An 18886-nucleotide genomic window follows, 5' to 3' on the forward strand; every position below is an offset into this window, starting at 1 on the left:
ATCCCAACATAGGGCTGCCGACTCCAAATTGGGAAATCCCTGGCATTTGGGGGTGGAGCCTGGAGAGGGGGGTTAGGGAAGGGAGGAACCTCTGTAGGGCATAATGCCAAGGAGTCCAGCTTCCAAAGCAGCCATTTTCTCCTGGGAAACTGATCTCTGTAGTCTGGAAATCAGTTATAGTCTTATGAGATCTCCAGACCTCACCTAGAGGTTGACAACCCTAAAACTGCTGAAATGCTCTTTAGATATGAACCCTTCTCAGATTCTGACAATTTCAACAGAAGCTTCAAGAAACCTCTTCACACATTACATCAGCCAGAAGTGGAAGGGAGCTGCTAAGAAATCCTCAGCAGCTGTAGGACAGCACTGATCTGAAAGACTCTCCTTACAATAGAAGTAATCTATTTGACGAGCCACTTAAAACATATTATGGCCCTATGGAACTGCTTCCACGAGGAGACACTTCTTGGATGTCTCAGGGTGGCTACCATGACATACATGCCCTCACCTCACATACTTACATTATTGCCACAGAGGCTGATGTTGAAGTGATGAAAATACTTCAGCCCTTTTGAGGTAAAACTTGGATCTCCTGAAAAGGATGTGGTATTGGCCAAGGCTGAGAAGTCATATTTCAGAGTCCTGCCTTCCACACTGACTGAAAAGTGACAGTCATTGTAACACAAAGAATGGATCTGGAGAGAAGAGTATTACAGAGTCAATTTGCTTCCTTTCTGGGGAGCTGAGAAATTGCCAATTTCTCCAACAGATTTTGAAACTCTGTTTACTTTGAGAATAAGGGACCCCAAACTGGCGGGAGATTCTAATGGCAGCCAGGACCAGAACCATACTGCTCTGGAGCCTTGCTTGCCAACTGCACAGGGCAGCTATGGAACCATGTGGATAATTACACAAAACATAATGTGTGGAGAGAGGAACCATCCTGTGCCATTTCCATTTTGGCAATAAGTAACTTTGTTCAAGTTTCTGAAAAAATATATACATTTTTAACAAATCCCTGGGTTGTTTTAATAAAGGAAGAACCCCTTTTTATGTACACTTTCCAGGTTTCCAATCTGAGATATATGAAGGTGTAAAACCAAAATTAATGCATTGCAATAAATGTTTTCAATAAAATCTGGTTTTTAGGTCTACAAAATATTTATTAAGCAGCTATCGTGGGTAAGTGCTGGGCACCTGTTCCTCCAATATCTCCTTACTTTGAAAGGACAACTAATAAAGAGGCAAACTAAAACTGTGTTATGGCCAGCCTGTCTACTGCATATTTGGTATTGCTATTGGCAGAGACAGTCACTGACCAGAGCCCATGAAACTGTGGATGTGAAAAAGATTTGGTTTTAGAACATATGCAGGGGATTTAAAAAGAACATTACCATCCTTTAACATCACCTTGCATATTCATAACAGGTATTTCAGAGCTCAGTACGGTCCCACACAGAAATAGTATCAGAATTTTGCAAAACCAATTCCTCCTCCTTGGAGTTGATTGGGTTTTGGAATAGTTTATCATCAAGACCAAGACTGTACTTGCACCAGCATGACTTTTCTTGGTGGAAGTTTGACAACAGCCCACGTCCTCCAGGAGTGTTCTGTTGCTCCTCTTCATAGCTGCGCAGCTTGCACCCACAAAGAGAAGCAGCAGAAGCACTCGTGCCACATGAAGCAATTAGCTAGGCTCCTTCCTCACGAGTAGAGCCACTGGCTAAGAAGTCTCCTGTTTGTTATCTGAGATGGTGCTCTGTCCAGCCAACAGATCAACTGCAGCCCTTCATGAGTACAGAGTTTTATGTGCTTAGCTCATTAAAACATGGCTTTGGACAACATGACTTGCATTCTAATGCACACCATTCACCTATTTACAGGTTTTTTACAGTGAACTCTAGTTTAAATCACAACAATCAGCGGTCACAGCTGAAGAACAATGAACCATAAGGAAGACCACAGCACCTTGTTGTGTGTTGTACTGGGGCCACAAGGGATGCAGGCCTGACTGCCATAGGGCTGGTGAGCTTTCAGATAAGTATTTGGTGGGCATGGATGGCAGCTCCCAGAGTCTCTGTCGATGTAGTGCCCAGCTGGGCAGGAGGTGCACGACGAGCCTGAAGATTCCAAAGCACATCGCCGGCAGTAGGAAGCCACGCCATCTACAACATTGGTCACATTGACAGAGTACAGCTTGGCAATGTTGTTTGTGTATTTTCTACCCTGGAACAAAATGGAAATCGCTATCGTAAGTGCCTTGGAGAGGCAGAAGCGCTTCACGAGGGGGAGAAAAAACAATGCTGGGGAGAGGAAGAACGCTGCAGGGAGTGCCATACATTTCTCGCTGTGACCCTCCCCATTTGCAAGACACAGGAACAGCCAAGATCCTTGATGCGGAATCCCTCCATGAAAATGATAACAAAGGAAGAGGCTGTGAACAGAAGATTTCATAGGAAGTTAAGAGTCCCTTACTGCTTCATGGTACACTGTTCTCTGGAAGGCCCATGTGAAGCTCATTGTGGAATTCTTCTCAATGATGTATGTGTAGGACTGCTTTCCCTTAGAGCCAACCCAGGTCTCCACGGATGTATCAGTTCTGGAATTCATACCCTGTCAGACAAAGTGGGCAAAGAGCAGGAAATGGTTTCTACTTAAAGAAGTCTTTATTACAGATGCACAACTGTGATACTTTCATAACTTCGGCATGGGGACTGATCCAGGCTGGGAAGAGGTGCCTTTCCTTCCCGTTTTGGGAATCCCCATAAGGGGTCTTGGGATTGGAGTACATCATCGTTGCCCAGCTCGGGGGCTTGTTTTGGGTGCTCCACTCCCAGATGGCATTGGTTTCACACAGAGATTTATGTCCTGGTGAGGCCACCGAAGCGCCACTCCGGTGTTATGCCCACATGTAGTTGGGGTCGGTGATCGATGCTTTCGATACATCGGATGACAGTGGGGCCATCCGATCTCTGGATCCGCCCCCATGCTCCGCCAATGCTCCATCGGTTGTAATCAATAAAGCTGTGGCCTTTTTATACCCAACGTATATTTGTCTGTGTGTTCATTTTGTCTATTCTTCCCCATGGAGCCGTTTGCCCATGGGACCTCAACTTCAGGATTAACTAGGACAATCAGGGCAGTGTGATGTTTGTAATTCTCTGGAAAAAAAACCCAGCTGAAAACTAGGGGAGGTAAAACATGAGCTGGGAAAGAAGCATACGGTCAGAAGAAAGAGGATGCTGAAATTGGGGGAAGGGCTACAGCATCTAGGAGAGAGCTCCTTGCACACCCGCTGCAGCTCAAGTGACACTGATGTGGGATGTGGCACAGAAAGCATAGGCAGGAGTCTACACACGCATGTTAGCTGATACTGTGTCACTTCTCATGTTTCATAAAATTAGTCAGCACACCATGTGTATACCTGTAGTGTACTTCATAGGATGTGAGAGGCAAATATGCTTTCGTCAGATGCATATACGTGATTGCATATGGGCCACCACCTAGAACAGTGAAAGCCACAACAGACAAAACTCAAAATGGCATCTGTCAAGGAAAGAAGCTGTAGCTTTTGAGAGGGGGGTTCCAAAGGTGAAAATCAGTTAAGAAACGTGTCTGGTTTTTTATCACATAGCCTGCAGAGGATGGGGGGAGGGTTGCATCCCTTTGACAGTCTGTTTTGTCCCATGGATGGAAAACACAGAACACCAATGGAAACAAAACAGGAAAATACTCATCTACTTTGGAAAGAAGAAGAAGTAGCTGAACAAACTTACCACCATAAAATAAAGCTTACAATTCACGCTGCAGATAGTTTCAAAGACAAACGTGATTCTTGCTTTCTCTTTATTTTCTGAATCCTTTGTCACTGATTGTGGAGGGCTGCAAGAGAATAAGCCAAACTCAGGTTGTATTTATTGTTCAAGATGCTGTTGAAAATTTAGCAGAGGATAGCATGGGAGAACAGGAACCAATCAGTATGCTCTACATCAGCTAGCTAGCTTGATCAGATTAGCATCATTATCAGAAAATTCCCCTGAAGTTCTTAGATCTTCCTAGCTGCAATGCCTTCTAAGAGGCCAGGGGTTGTAGCACTAGGGATGCTTGAACACACCAGGGCTCAGCTTCTGGTCTGTTCACTAGCTGTAAACAGGGAAGCAGGTTTTTTTGTCAACCAATTCAGCAGTCTGTAATCAGTTCAAGTGTATTTGTTGAGTTACGGTACTTTTCATATATTCAAACGATATAGTACCGCATGGTGCAATCAGTAGTGTTTCACACAGGAATGTTCTCATACAGCCCAATGGAAGTCTTATTTCCCCCCTCCCCTACAGACTTGTTGTTGCTGCACCCCATTCAGCAGACAATCCCATAAATAAATAGTGAGCAACCCAATCAAATAAACATCTTTTTAAATAAGTCTTCTCTTTCAGTGCTTGTTTAAGTTTGTGTTATCAACATTATTTCACACAAGCACATTTTTGCATAGCCTTATGGGAGGCGTAGTTTCCCCCTCACATCATTTAATTACCTGACTCTTGCCATTTGTGCGGATACAAAAAACAAGGCAAGAAAGTGAAACTCCTCCACCACAAGGAAATGAAACTCTACCAGCACAGCTCCAGTGTCATTCATGCCAGGTGGCAGATCAAAGGTTTTGCTCGCAGGTGACTGTGACTGCCAAACATGGTACGTTCTTCTATTAACCATGTTTGCAATGAAGGTCTTAGCACCCCTAATCAGCACTCCATCTACAAACACATATTGAAAGTGTGGCTGGTGCCAGCATGTCACAAGTTCAAGCAAGCACCTTCCCAGTACCCATGGATGTTTGAAGGGCTGTTGAACCCAAGAGCCAGTATAATACTTAATCCATCCTCCTTGCTGCTATGGTGCTCAGAAATAGCTGGGAAGTCAGATTAGGGATTATGGAAATAATCTATGCAGCATGCTTTTGGGAGGGAGTGGCCTCTGAGCACAGTGCTCCATTGCATCCAGGTTTTGCACCTCTCCCTCTCTGAGTATGCAGTGCTCAGTATGCACCATTCCTGGTCCCTATGGGCTATTCTGCACATATAGTTTTTGTCAGTTTTGGCCCAAAATAATTCAATGTTTTGCCCCTTTTCCACACATTGTACCCCCTAAAGAAGTAGCTTTGATTTTTTTCCTGTTTTTTCTGCAGCTTTTTTACGAGCACTTTTACCACGAGTTTTTTTTCCTCAAACTGATTCTGAGTCGGCTTCACTCAATGTGCGGAAATGCTCCAAGTTGTTTTTTTTTGCCGCCCATTGACACCCACTCACCCACACCCACATCCAACCTCCCCAATTGATTCCATGCCCCCCTCCCATCTTCCCCCTCCCCCCCCCACCTGGGGCTTCCTCACTCCTTTTTTAAAATTTCAAACGTGCAAGATTACTGATCAAATGCTGAGAAATCTGCCTGTACGCAGCAAGGCTCTTCTGGTCACTCGCTGCTATGAAACTGACCAGAAAGCCAAGCAATCATGAAACTGACCACAAGTGGCAGCACAGGTATTTTTTCCACTATCTCCAGTGCAATTTGGTCAGTTTCATGGTTGCATATCTTTCTGGTCAGTTTTTTTTTAAGCAATAAAATAGAGCCAGATCGCTGGAGCATTAAAGCAATAGTCTTAGCAGGTTCTCTGAAATCCCAGGTTTCTTTTTTTTAAAGCAAGTCTTTAGTTTCTTCCCTCAGAGATATATAAAGGAAAAGACATGTCCATGAGGTAACAGGCTAGAGACTTACTTTTTTATTTAATGAAAGCCAGGAATTCAGAGAACCTGCTAAGACTATTGCTTCAATGTCCAAGCAATCTAGTGATATTTTATTGCCTTTTTTAAAAAATGGAAAAGAAACCACTTGTCTTCAGGGTTGGGGGGAGAAGCCAATCCTTCACATACTATTTAAAATGGCACCAGTTAACATCAGCTCAGGAGCCATTTTCTTTAGCATTCTGTTCTCCAACTCTTCCATGTGTGCATTCGCCTTCCCCTCAGCATTCTATTCCTAAACATCCTTTTAAAAAAAAATGGCACAGGGGGAAGCTGCTTGCGCCAGCCGCTCTGTAGGAAGACAGCTTCTATTAATTGCTACTACTTGTTGAAAGAGTTTTGCTTCATTTATTATTTAAAATGGCCTGGTTAATGCAGGGTCAGGAGCTACTTTGTTGAGCATTCTCTTCTCTGACCATTCCATATGTACGCTGATAATCTAATTAGTTAAAAGAGAATCGCCAGTGACAACAATTTTTGTGGAGGAGGAAATGTTTCTAGCATTTCTGCGCAGTAGTACTAGACAACATGTGCAAAAAATAAAAATAAAAAACGTGGCGGTGGTGCTGTTTATTTGGCCACAAGCAGACAAAATACGCCAACTCCACAGCAGAAGGGATTCAGAGGAAAGGGCATGCGTGTGGAACGATTTCCCCAAGCTGATTTAAATTCTTGCAGATCGACTGCTGAGAAAATCAGGAGCAAGTTGTGCATGCGGAATAGCCCCATGCCACCCCTAATGCAACTGCACCACTGCTCTCCCAGCACCTGTGTGACCAGCAGGGTGGATGGAAGAAGGAAATGAGTTTGGAACTCTTTCTGGGGGAAGGTTCAGTCTCTTTCCCAGGCTTTGAGCAGCCTACTACAGTCCCTTAAAAATCTGCTGCTGGCCTAGATTCAAAGTATTGGGGCAAAAACTGGGATTATGAGTTCAAATAATTCATGTTGACCTTGAGTATGTTCCTTCAGAATGAAAATGGAAAACACCAACAAACCTGACTGGCCCTAGTGGCCTACCAAGATCTCATTTTGTTTTTGATTTAATTCAGATTGATTACCATCACCCTTAACAGCTTGAAAACACTGCAGCTCTCAAGTACATTTTGAAGAAATAGCTTTGATAGCACCAACTCAGGTACAGACTCACCTGAATCCAGGAACTACCAATGTCAAAATCATGAAGTCATCATCCGAGGCTCCTGCTGCTGTGTAAATGTAGTCGCCAGCCACTTCCCATCCTGAAATAACAGGCGAAAGTTAACAAAATAAAGTCTCAGCTGAAAACAAGCCTCTCTTTTGTCTAAGATTTCATCATGTTAAGTATATAGCTCCACAAACTTGCATCGTATGGTTGCTAACAACCTGGAGAAAAAATGCTTAACAGAAGCTTAGTGTGTGGAAATGGACAGTGGAAGCTCTTCATGACTCAGAGGTAAATACCATCCCATTAAGCCATGTTAATGGAGGAGGACATTTGTTGGCAACCCTAACACACACATTCCCAAGAGACATTGGAAAGCTCAAGGGCCTGAAGCCAGACCTAGATATTATAGGAGATGTGTGGCTGCTATTGGAAACTGCAGCCCAACCCTCCCTCTCTTTCCCTGGATAACTCCAAAACGTATGCCAGGAGACAACTATGAAGAGGTTTTTCACACCCTTCATGTATTTCATTGCCTATTGCTTGTACAGATAGGGAAATTCACAGCATGGTGATATCAAGTCACATGTTTTATAGCATTAGAAGTTTCTGGTGGAAGAAAGAAAATTAGGAACTGTGATATCAAGTCACCTCTATGGGAATACAAATGCTTTCAGCAACCATCAGCACTGACATGGGTTTCCAAGGAAGCCACGAGAGAGTCTGCTATAAAGAGCTATGCTACAGGATAATCCATCCTTGTTAGGATTTATGAGAAATTTAAGAGGAATCCCCTCTTAGGGTCATTGTTAGAAGTTGTTTATAGCCCCAAACAGGGTCTAGATACAGAATATATTTTATTTCTTAGTTATGCTGCTTTAATTGCTCAGAGACTGATCCAGGTGGATTTCTGAATAGCTCTATATCCCATAAAATTGTTCATCCCCTACTTCAAATTCATTATTTCTTATTCTTCTTTCCTGCTCAACGTCATCTTAGTACAGATTAGAATCTAAACCTCCCCAGCTCTAATCCAGTGTTCTACCATACTAGCTGTAAACTCATGTTCCTAATAAAAGGTAACATTGAGTCCCACAGGCTAATTGTGCATGGTGTATGTGATTAGGATGGCCACACAGCTTAGGCAGAAACGAACAAAAAACACATTGAATGCAGAATGTAGCTGGAGCAGTTCAAGCCAGCCAAATGCCTTGGGAAGAAATATGCTCATGAAGATACCTGCCATTCCGTTATATTCAAAACTGATTCCACTGAGGACTGTTGTCTCCATGTTAGCTGGCAACATGTTCCACCACTTGTATTCAAAGCCCAGCACCGGCTCAGTCCCCACAGGGCAGTTGATGCAGCCTGGAATGGAATGCAAACAATGCTGTTTCAGGGCCAAGCTACACATATGGTAGAAAATATGTGACTGATCTCTTGACTTTTCCAGATCTTAAACAAAAAAAGGTGGGAGGTACATATGTTATTTGCATCAGGAAAACAGAGTGAGAGGGAAAGTGTTAAATACTCCCAGCTCCTGCACTGATTCCTAAATCAGATTAGTAACCCCCTCCCCCTTCTGGTTCCTTGTTGCTTTATTTTATTTTATATTCCAGAGTTTAATCACAGATCTCTTGGGCAGTGACAAAGTGCAGTATGATCCTGAGCAAGAGTAGCACATATTCTTAGCCGCAGGTGGTATTTGCTATCAGTACCTGCTGAAATGAGAGCACTCAAAGCAGGAAAAACTCCTACGAAATATTTTATGTTCTAGAATGAATGAAATGCTTTTAAAGACAAGGTTGACATGTTGTAGATGTATACAGCTCTTAAATACAAGATGCATTTCTGCACCTAGAAGGATTCCTGATCATGAGGAAAGCATGCAGGGTTTTCATTGCTTCTGTGACCTCACTCTTCTCTTGTGGTTGACCTTTCTACTTTCCCCAAACCACTGTGACATATATACCCACAGTTTGGGAATCAAGAGGCTTATTGTCCTACCTTGCTGGAGGGGGGGATCAGAAGGTGGTGGGGCAGAAACTGCACCAAAGCCTCAGAGGATAACTCTGAAAGTTTCATTGAAAACTGAGCTCTCTGACCAGCAGCCACAGAAGGAAAAAGACAGCATCAAGCTGGATCTACATCTAGCTGCATAGATGTTATTATTGGCTTTTTGTATGACCCATATTTCTGACCAAATAATGTATTTCATGTTATTTAACACAAAGCTTGTGTTTTCTGTTTAACTCCTGTTTTTTCTACTTTTCAGATAGCAAAAAATTAAGGTATACTAATTAAAGCAGCATAGGGTGCATCAGCTTATGGTTTTCTTTGAAGTGTATTTGCAATTTTGCTTGTAGAAAACTAAAGCATTTATAACTTTTAAATTCCATAAATATTTCAAAAATTGCAATGTTGTATGCTAAGCATTACAAATGATGCTTTTAATGTTGTCAAAGCAGTAAAGTTAGTTTAAGTATGATAGGGTAGCAAGTATTGCATGTATTTTAATTTTCTCAAAATGTCTGATTTTTTCCCGTGGCATCAAAATTTCCAGAAATTTTACATCTCTTAAGCCTTTCTGCAATGAGTTTACTCATAGGAGGAGAGCTCCTATCCACCATTCATATTTGCTAAGAAGGTAAGCAGGGAGGCTTGAACAGATCAAGCTCCCACCTCACTGATGCTTAGTCCAATCCCGTTACATGATTGCCATTGACAGAAATGTCATCTCAGAATTCAGGAAGCATAATAAGCACAGGGGTGGCACACTCATCGCACAGCTCCTTGCCACATGTTCACATTTTAAAGAACATTGGCTATGTGATGGTTTCACTTAATCCAGAAGGAAAGCGTGAGATTTACCAGACCCATTTGAGTACGATCCATATGCGCAGGGCTCGCAGGTGCTGGCGTTTGTCTTGAAAAAGCCAGGGTTGCACGGGGGGCACATCATTTTCACACCTGAAGGGGGCAATGGCACAGCACTGGGGAGGTCCTCTCTGCAGATCTTTGGCTCTGCCCATTTGTACATTAGCTGGGTCTGGGAAGATGCAAATTATTATTGTTATTAACATCAAACCCTTCTGTGGCACTTTTTAACATGCAAAAAACTTTGTAGTTCATACCATAGTCCACCACAAAACCACCCAAGTGGGTCACCAATGGTATGCACAGACACACACATGCATAAAACAGCAGTCATTGGAGCACTCACTATTGTTTTGACAGACTGTGGATGCAGGTCAAAGAAAGTCAGTTCTATGGGTTTTGAAACCAAACTAGTGGCATACAGTGAGGGTTGGCTAGTGGCTGTGATACCACAACAACCCCTTCTCCCTCTCTCTCCCCAGAACAGGTTTACAGTGTTTTAAAAGTCCAGTGTCCCTTTTTAAAAGAAATAAAAAGATGTTGAATCACAATAAACCCAATACAAGTTCATAGGATCTTTCTCTCTTTTTCTTTCTTTCTTTCTTTCTCTTTCTTTCTTTCTTTCTTTCTTTCTTTCTTTCTTTCTTTCTTTCTTTCTTTCTTTCTTTCTTTCTTTCTTTCTTTCTTTCTTTCTTTCTTTCTTTCTTTCTTTCTTTCTTTCTTTCTTTCTTTCTTTCTTTCTGGCAGATTGCCCATCTGAAGCTTGGAAGGAGAGCCAGTACTGAGTACTATCAGCATTCCAGTCCCAATCACTGGCTGACCCTGGTCATTAATCAAGTGAAAATGGGAGAAGCGATGCTCGCCCTACCAGGAGATAAACATGTGCTGGCTGCTTTTTAGGGCACAATTGGATGGGAAAGAGGGTGACTTGCCCAAAACCACTAACAGGGTTCATGACAGAAACAATGATCTGAACTCAGATTTCCCAGTTCCAAATCCAATATTCTATTCCCTTGTAAGGAGTTATATATAGGTTGAGTTCACTAAGTGATGCCTTTACTGCAAAAAAGGGAAGCAGTTTGCATAGCCTCTGCTCACACATGGAATTCTGAGCAGCTGCAGAGGAGTAACTCTGTGCTTCACCATGTGAACAGGTAACACAGAAGGCTATATCCTTGTGCAGTAGAGACACAACATAACAAATATTTCAGTGCTACTCGATTGTCCTGCAATGTTTCCCAGAATGCTTGAATGTTCATTTGCAGAAATATTAAACAGTTTGGGAGCAGATATTGTGAGCGTAACTCCGGGTACTTCCTTCAAGTAGAAGGCTTCGCTGTATGAGCACCTTACCTTCGTCTTTCACTTGACATAGCATTTTTTTCTATAAGTACGCTTACTCCTAGCCTCAGCTGATATGACCGTGCCACTGTAACTTCCAGGCTGAACTACTGCAATGTGCTGTATGTGGGATGCCCTTGAACAACTTCAAAAACTTATTTTTTTAATGCAACTACCTGCTCATCAGTTGGAGACAGGTGATGCATCCACATGATTTTAAAACAATTATACTGGTTTTCAATTTGCTTCCAAGTTTAATTCAAGGTACTGCTTATTACTTATAAAGTCCTTCACAACTTGAGACCAACATACCCATGTGAACTTACAGATGAAAACAGCACAGATCCTCTCAATAAGCCCTACAAAGAATGCCCTCTACTCTAGTCTGAACTGCAACAGAACTTATAGCTTTTTGGCTGTGGCCCCCACTTTATGGAATGGCCTCCCAGAAAACATTTCTTTATGTGTCTTTCATAGGGCATCCAAAACTCTATTTTTGCACTGGTTTTAGTGAAGAACTGCTAATGTATTTTCCCCCTTTGTTTGATATTTTTAATGTTTTAACTAGTTTTAATATTTTTTTGTAAGCCAGTAAGAATGCAGTCAGGGCAAGGTGTAATTTTAAATACATACATAAGTTAGTAATTCATGCATGGTTCTCTGTGTATGTGCAAAAAGCATCATACAAATATTCCAGGAGAAAGAATGGAATAGCTTTCCCCTTCTTCTTATGGAAGAAAATCAGGTGGTGTAAACACAGCATAAGAGTTCTCCTGATTTACAAAGAACTTTCATTCAGAAATTGTGTCCACCTGGGGGTGCTCTTCACTTACAAAAGCCATTAATTAACTTTTGATGGCACTCGGTAATAAATGGTAAATAAATGAAAGTTAAATAAAAGACTCATGATTCACATGCCACTACCATAAGGAATCCCAGACGTTACATACCTCTCCATTTGTATCACAGGCTGTGTGTGTATAAAAATAATCCTTATCTGTGCAGGCTGGGCGGGGTTTGCATGCGTCAGAACCTGGTTCTTGATTGCAAAAGGGGAAAAGGCTGTGGTTAAAACTATATGAATGCAAAACATTCATGCCAGAGAAAGCTCAAGAACAGAGAAAGCCACTGCCCTCATTTTCTTCAGTTTACCAAGCATCAATCACATCGACCAAGAAACAACTGATTTTATTTGATGGGGGGAGAGTAATTTGTACGTTCGCTCTCTTGTGTATTTGGCCCTAGTTCCATAAATTGCTCTCTGTTTATTACAGTGGAACTTTGCAAGCAGTCTTCCCCATATCTGTGTAAGGGAACTGATTTTGATATGAACAGAGAACAAACCATTTATATAATTAGCATGCACATGGGAGCATGCACTTACCAGTCCTTTACAAGTGGAGCAAGAAAGCTAAGTTGAGAGGGCACTTCAAGAATCTTCAATTGAGGATGGGATGTCCCCCCCTCCCTGGAGAGGGCGGTACTTCCTATTAAATGTAGGTTCCTTCCTTCCCCAAGTTGGGAAGGGGTTTTTCAAGGTAGCCTGTTTGTTCTCCCCCCTCATATTTTACTGGTAAAATGCTTCCCCTTTGACAATAATAGCTATTCTCATTTGAGAATGCTGATAAAACCTTTACCCAAGTAGGATTATTATTACCATCATGCAGATAACTATGTGTGATAATCTAATTCCTGTCCTCCAAAAATTCACAGATTTACAGATCAGATATGTTTGAGACAAACCTCCTAATATTAGAAAAGAGCAAGAGTCCGGTAGCACCTTAAAGACCAGTAGCACCTTTCATAAGCCATAGCTCACTTCTTCAAAAAGGTCATACCCTGGCAAAAATTTTGCTAGTCTTTAAGGTGCTACTGGACTCTTGCTCTTTTCTACTTCTAGACATACTAGGCTACCCATCATGATCTATCTCCTAATATTGTCACTGTTTTTCTACTGTACCACATCGCCCTGTAGGTTGGAGTTCTTATAACTGGATGCTCCTCCAGATTTCCTCATCCATGTTAAAAAAACAAAAAAACAAACCAGAATGTCAAGGAGAAGGCCTTTCTCTGATTTCTCTGGAGGCAAGGCTGGCAAGGACAGTGGAAAGGCCAAGGTGAAAGCAGTGTCTCGCTCACAAAGAGCTGGACTTCAGTTCCCCATGGGCTGTATCCAAAGACACTTGAAGACTCGCAGCACGAGCCATGGATGGATTGGTGCCGCAGCTGCTGTGTACAGTGCTGCAGTTCTTGAGTACCTCACAGCTGAGGTTTTGAAGTTGGCAGGTAACACTTCCAAGGCTCTCAAGGTAAAACGTATCACTCCTCGTCACTTGCAGCTTGCTATTCACGGTGATGAGGAATTGGATTCCCTTACTATAGCTACAATTGCTGGTGGAGGTGTAATTCCTCACATCCACAAGTCTCTGATTGGAAAGAAGGGACAGCAGAAAACTGCAGAGAGAAGAGTTTTCAACAGCCCTCTTCCTCCATGTCATTGTACTGTAACTGGGACAGAAGAAATATGGGGAGAGCCACCATCAATCAGAGGAGTCAGGAACATGCTAGATGTAACTAACTATACTTCAGCTTCAAGTGTTCCCTTGAGGCAGAGCCACCCATGAGAAACAGCTGCTGGCAATGAGGAAATGAAAAATGGGACTTAGCCAAGACAAAGAGAGTGCGGAGGAGTGGCATTTGTGCCTATCTTATCCCTCCTTCTATAAGGTTATCATGTCGAAGGCAGAAAGGCATGATAAGGGGCTAAAGCTAAAGGCACAGAGCCTAGAGGAAAAGGATATGGGGTGGGAGAGAAGAAATGTACCTGGGATTTACTTTCAGTTTGGAGAATGTGCATGTGCTAGAAGCCTCTGGAGTCCAGCAAGGTGCACAGGCACAAATGTGCATCTTGGTGCCCATGAGATTCATGCCTGGGCATACGTGTTGGAGGCCTTTTTTGCAGGTGCAACACCTGAAGGAGCACACTGAGCTCCTCCTTTCTCCTTGACACTCTGTATATGGTGGCAGAAGGAGAACCCAGTGCCGGCAATCATAACAGCAAGTTTTTAAATAAATTAGCAGAGTTTCTGGGCATGGAAGTGAGTGGCAGTGGGAAGGACAATATTTTCAAAAGATCTGAAAGAAAGAGCAAAACATAGTATTTTGTTTGCTAGAGCAGATGCAATGAGATTTTAAGTTAAGGAGTGGTAAGTTTAGTCTGCAGATTCGGAGGAACTTGACAGCTGTATAACTAGCTTGGAAAACACTGCCTAGAGCAACCAGCCTGCTATGAAAGTTTTCAGACAGATAACTTAGACCAGAGGTGTCAAACATATGGCCCACAGACTGAATCTGGCCCCTAGAGAGTTCTTATCCGGCTCGCAAGCCAGCCGAGGCAGCCACACACACACCCACTCTTGATCTGGGCTGGCAAACCCACCGCAGGCTTACCAGCCAAGGCAGTCATACACACACACCCTGCCGCTCCTGATCTGGGCTGGTGAGGCTTGGCCTGGCCCAACCAAGTGACATTTATGTCATATCCAGCCCTCATAACAAATGAGTTCAATATCCCTTACTTAGACCCCTGAGAGGTTACCTGAATACATGGTGGGCTCACACTGGTGGCAGGATGTCGCACCCTTGCCAGAGTAGGAGTTTACTGGGCACTGTTGGCAGGAGGAAGAGCCTGACTTGGCAGTGTAGGTGCCGGCCTTGCAAGGAAAGCATTCCGAAGTGTAGGCCACTCCTAAGGGACAAAAGAAAGGGAGAGGCTGGATCGCACTGAACAGGCAAGTCATCTGGCCACCACTAGCACAAGAGCAGCTGATACTCTGCATGGCACTAGACCCAAAGCATGTGCCAGCCAAACACAAACCTGTAATCCCAATGTTCCTCACCAACACAGGCTTGGGGGCTTTGGACCAGACGGAGAAAGCAGTTGTTCTCCAGTAGAGGACGTTGTTGCCATGACCCAGCTCCATCTACAAATGTTAAGCACAGTACAAATCCTGGATTGGTTAAGAGTTTAGTGCTGGCTCCCAGAATGTCAGACAGCTTTGCTTCCCCAAACCAACACTGATGATAAATCTACAAGAACGGTGGCCCACCCAAATGAACTCCTACACTTACAGTGTGTGTCTCCCATCCTTTTTCTGTGGTCTTCATCCATCGTGACTCCTCCACCGTTGGTTGGCACTGGTCATTCTGAACCTGAACAAATAAGAAAAAAAGAATGCAGAGTGAGGATACAGTTTCTGTGTATGGGGGAAATGAGTTGACTGGATTCCCTGTTCTAGGTGTAAGATAAGCCATTAAAACAAAGTGTTTTGATATCTTCCACTTTTGCTGCTGAAGGAACATACAGAGCTCTTAGTAGTGGGCAGATTTAATACTATAGAGAGAATGCCTGGCCAGAAATTTATCTATGGCATTTTTTTAAAAAAAATTAGGCATTTTAAACCAACCTACAAATGACTCAGCTATGATGAACTGTGAAAAATACAAACTGGCAGTAGAAAGTACTTTAATAAATTCCCCAACAGCACAGGAAACCCAGCTAAACTAGAATACATTAATAACACATGTAAGTTTAATTATTTGGCATTCCTCTTAACGCTGCAGGGCTGCCATTTGTGGAACTGTGACACTCTTAAAACAATGTAAAGAGATAGAGGATGCATTAATAGTTAAAGAAATAATCATAAGATGCACCTCAAGATACTTTAGAGTTGTTCAGTTAACTGAAATGCTCCATGGTGATATGTGTTAATAGCTGTGGAGGATGTAAAAATATTAGCTGGAAAGGTCTTTTGGCTGCCAGAGTATAGTGGAAAGGAAGGCCTCAAAATAATTATTTTTCTTTTTTAAGAAAAAAAGTGAGCATGCATTATCTCAAATGCCAAGGAAGGGAGATAACTGTGCCTTAAAGGGCTGCAAAAATTATTACTGCCAAATTTTATCCATCTCCAAATGTAGTGCAAGGAAAGGGTTCAACTGGTGAGTAAAAGAACTGCTACAAAGCACAATCTCAACTTCAGTCTCCTTCCTTCGTTTCTGGTTTAAACACAAATCCCCTTTACTTGACTGTAAGAAGATAATGCGTCCCTCTTACGCATAGCCCCAGACAATGAATGCAGGGATGGCCAATTTTTTTCAAGGCAGTGCATAAGAGAGCCTTCACTGGCACAGCATACAACAACAGAGACACAGGCAGATTCTTGGGACACATACAAAGAACTCAAAGACGATGCTGCTGTCTGGATAGATGTACTCAAAGGAGACAGAGCCAGATTGCTTGAGATTGACAGCATACATGAGAGTGGCCGTACACTCGTCTGTGTTGGAGGCAATGAAATCTCCCTTGGGGACCCACTTTGACCTGTAACAGAACGGAGAGAAAGAGGGAAGCAGTTATGGGAGTACTCTAGTACAGCACCAGAGATCAGGTTTTCCCAATATATTATGAGGGAGTTAAAGTAATTGTTGGGACAAGAAAGCTTAGAACATAGACCCCAAACATTATGTGTCATGACTAAAAACGGGGAGCAGTATTTAGGAAGTCGGCATTCCTGGCAGGCATACAAAAATGCAGGATGCTTTCCAGGATCATCCGTGCCAGGCCCTCCAGGAAGCAGGCTGCACCTAGCTGATCTAGGCTGGCACTGTGAACTGCCACATTCAGCTGCTTTCTGCAATGCTCAGCATATCCTCTGTCGACAGAAGCAATCAATCCATCAGATTCCAAACTAGCCACCATGACCAAGACCAAAGAGCTGTCCAAGGATGTCAGGGACAAGATTGTAGACCTGCATAAGGCTGGACTGGGCTACAAGACTATTGCCAAGCAGCTTGGTGAGAAGGTGACAACCCTAACCCTAACCCTAACTGTCAACCTCCCTCGGTCTGGGGCTCCATGCAAGATCTCATCTCGTGGAGTTGCAATGATCATGAGAATGGTGATGAAGCAGCCCAGAACTACACGGGGGGAACTTGCCAATGATCTCAGGGCAGCTGGGACCATAGTCACCATGAAAACAGTTGGTAACACACTACGCCGTGAAGGACTGAGATCTTGCAGAGCCCGCAAAGTCCCCTTGCTCAAGACAGCACATGTACAGGCCCGTCTGCAGTTTGCCAATGCACATCTGAATGACCCAGAAGAGAACTGGGTGAAAGTGTTGTGGTCAGATGAGACCAAAATCAGGCTCTTTGGCATCAACTCAACTCGCGGTGTTTGGAGGAGGAGGAATGGTGCCTACAACCCCAAGAACACCATCCCCACCGTCAAACATGGAGGGGGACATATTATGCTTTGGGGGTGTTTTTCTGCTAAAGGGACAGGACACCTTCACCGCATCGAAGGGACAATGGAAGGGACCATGTATCGTCAAATCTTGGGTGAGCACCTCCTTCCCTCAGCCAGGGCATTGAAAATGGGTCAAGGATGGGTATTCCAGCATGAGAATGACCCAAAACACACGGCCAAGGCAACAAAGGAGTGGCTCAAGAAGAAGCACATTAAGGTCCTGGAGTGGCCTAGCCAGTCTCCAGACCTTAATCCCATCGAAAATCTGTGGGGGGAGCTGAAGGTTCGAGTAGCTACACATCAGCCTCGAAATCTTACTAACTTGGAGAGGATCTGCAAAGAGGAGTGGGACAAAATACCTCCTGAGATGTGTGCAAACCTGGTGGCCACCTACAAGAAATGTCTGACCTCTGTAATTGCCAACAAGGGTTTTGCCACCAAGTACTAAGTCATCTTTTGCAAAGGGATCAAATACTTATTTCACTCATTATAATGCACATCAGTCTCTGACTTTTGTCTTCTCGGTTTCTGGGGGTTTTCCTGTTGTTATTCTGTCTCTCACAGATACAATAAACCTACCATTAAAATTATGGACTGGTCATTTCTTCATCAGAGGGCAAACGGGCAAATTCAGCAGGGGATCAAATACTTTCCCCCCTCACTGTATTTATATATTGAGATCATTTTTACTCACGTAACCCTCAACCGAGATTCTTCAAGTGAGATAATCTCTACTATAACTACTACCCTCATTTCTAGAGTTTCTAAATAAGCAAAGCACTTTTACAATGTTTATTATATTTTTTCAGACAACAAATACCCCAATTTTCAGTCGGGGTGCTGCAACACGGCACACCGCAAAGCAAAGCACTTTTACAATGTTTATTATATTTTTTCAGACAACAAATACCCCAATTTTCAGTCGGGGAGCTGCAACATGGGCACACCGCAAGCAAGAACTGGCCCCAAATCCATGGCAGAGGAATTCTAACCCACCCAAATCTCCTGGTTTCAGGTGCAGTTCTCCAGCTGCTGGACCATACTCTGTGATAGCTAAACCCAAGTAGGGGCTGTATCTACAGGTGAACTGGCATTGCTACATGGTAATCCAGTGTTCCCATCAACATTTTTAAAAGTTCCAAAGCAGCAGAAAGAAAATGTCGCTCTTGTCCCTCCTGGCCCATTCCTCCATCAGGCCCCTTGTCCAACCAGTTTCCCTGCCTTCCCCCTTCAGCAGGATGAAACCAGAATCCTTCTCGCTATAGCCTTCAGGGAGGGGAAAAGGAAGACCGCAGGAACTAAGGGAAGCTCAGGCAGGAGGTGCATCTTCTCCTGCACCCTCAAACTTTAAGGAGGCAGTCAGGATCTCTGGACTGCAATCCAGCAACCCTAAAGGGGATTGGCCTCATTTGGCGCACAGTCGGT

At 43.3% G+C, this 18886-nt stretch overlaps 2 protein-coding genes across 2 annotated transcripts in view; one reads left to right on the top strand and one right to left on the bottom strand.

Annotated features, from left to right (window-relative positions):
• Positions 1–18886, bottom strand: part of ELAPOR1 (endosome-lysosome associated apoptosis and autophagy regulator 1) — a 69108-nt gene that overhangs the window by 10607 nt on the left and 39615 nt on the right. Inside the window, exons 4-15 of the mRNA XM_056844323.1 lie at positions 16387–16534; positions 15286–15366; positions 15032–15137; positions 14753–14902; positions 12105–12193; positions 9808–9985; positions 8176–8304; positions 6943–7033; positions 3777–3882; positions 2476–2613; positions 1969–2226; positions 522–695 (exon numbers count right to left, since the gene is read on the bottom strand). Coding sequence (XP_056700301.1) covers positions 522–695; positions 1969–2226; positions 2476–2613; positions 3777–3882; positions 6943–7033; positions 8176–8304; positions 9808–9985; positions 12105–12193; positions 14753–14902; positions 15032–15137; positions 15286–15366; positions 16387–16534 — 1648 coding nt within the window. The remainder of the gene's footprint in view (positions 1–521; positions 696–1968; positions 2227–2475; positions 2614–3776; positions 3883–6942; positions 7034–8175; positions 8305–9807; positions 9986–12104; positions 12194–14752; positions 14903–15031; positions 15138–15285; positions 15367–16386; positions 16535–18886) is intronic.
• LOC130493897 (histone H2A.V-like) lies at positions 13203–13778 on the top strand. Its single transcript, XM_056867518.1, has one exon. The coding sequence runs from the start codon at positions 13203–13205 to the stop codon at positions 13776–13778; it is 576 nt and encodes a 191-aa protein (XP_056723496.1).

The sequence above is a fragment of the Euleptes europaea genome, chromosome 2 (assembly GCF_029931775.1).
Source record: "Euleptes europaea isolate rEulEur1 chromosome 2, rEulEur1.hap1, whole genome shotgun sequence".
Classification (NCBI taxonomy): Eukaryota; Metazoa; Chordata; class Lepidosauria; order Squamata; family Sphaerodactylidae; genus Euleptes; species Euleptes europaea.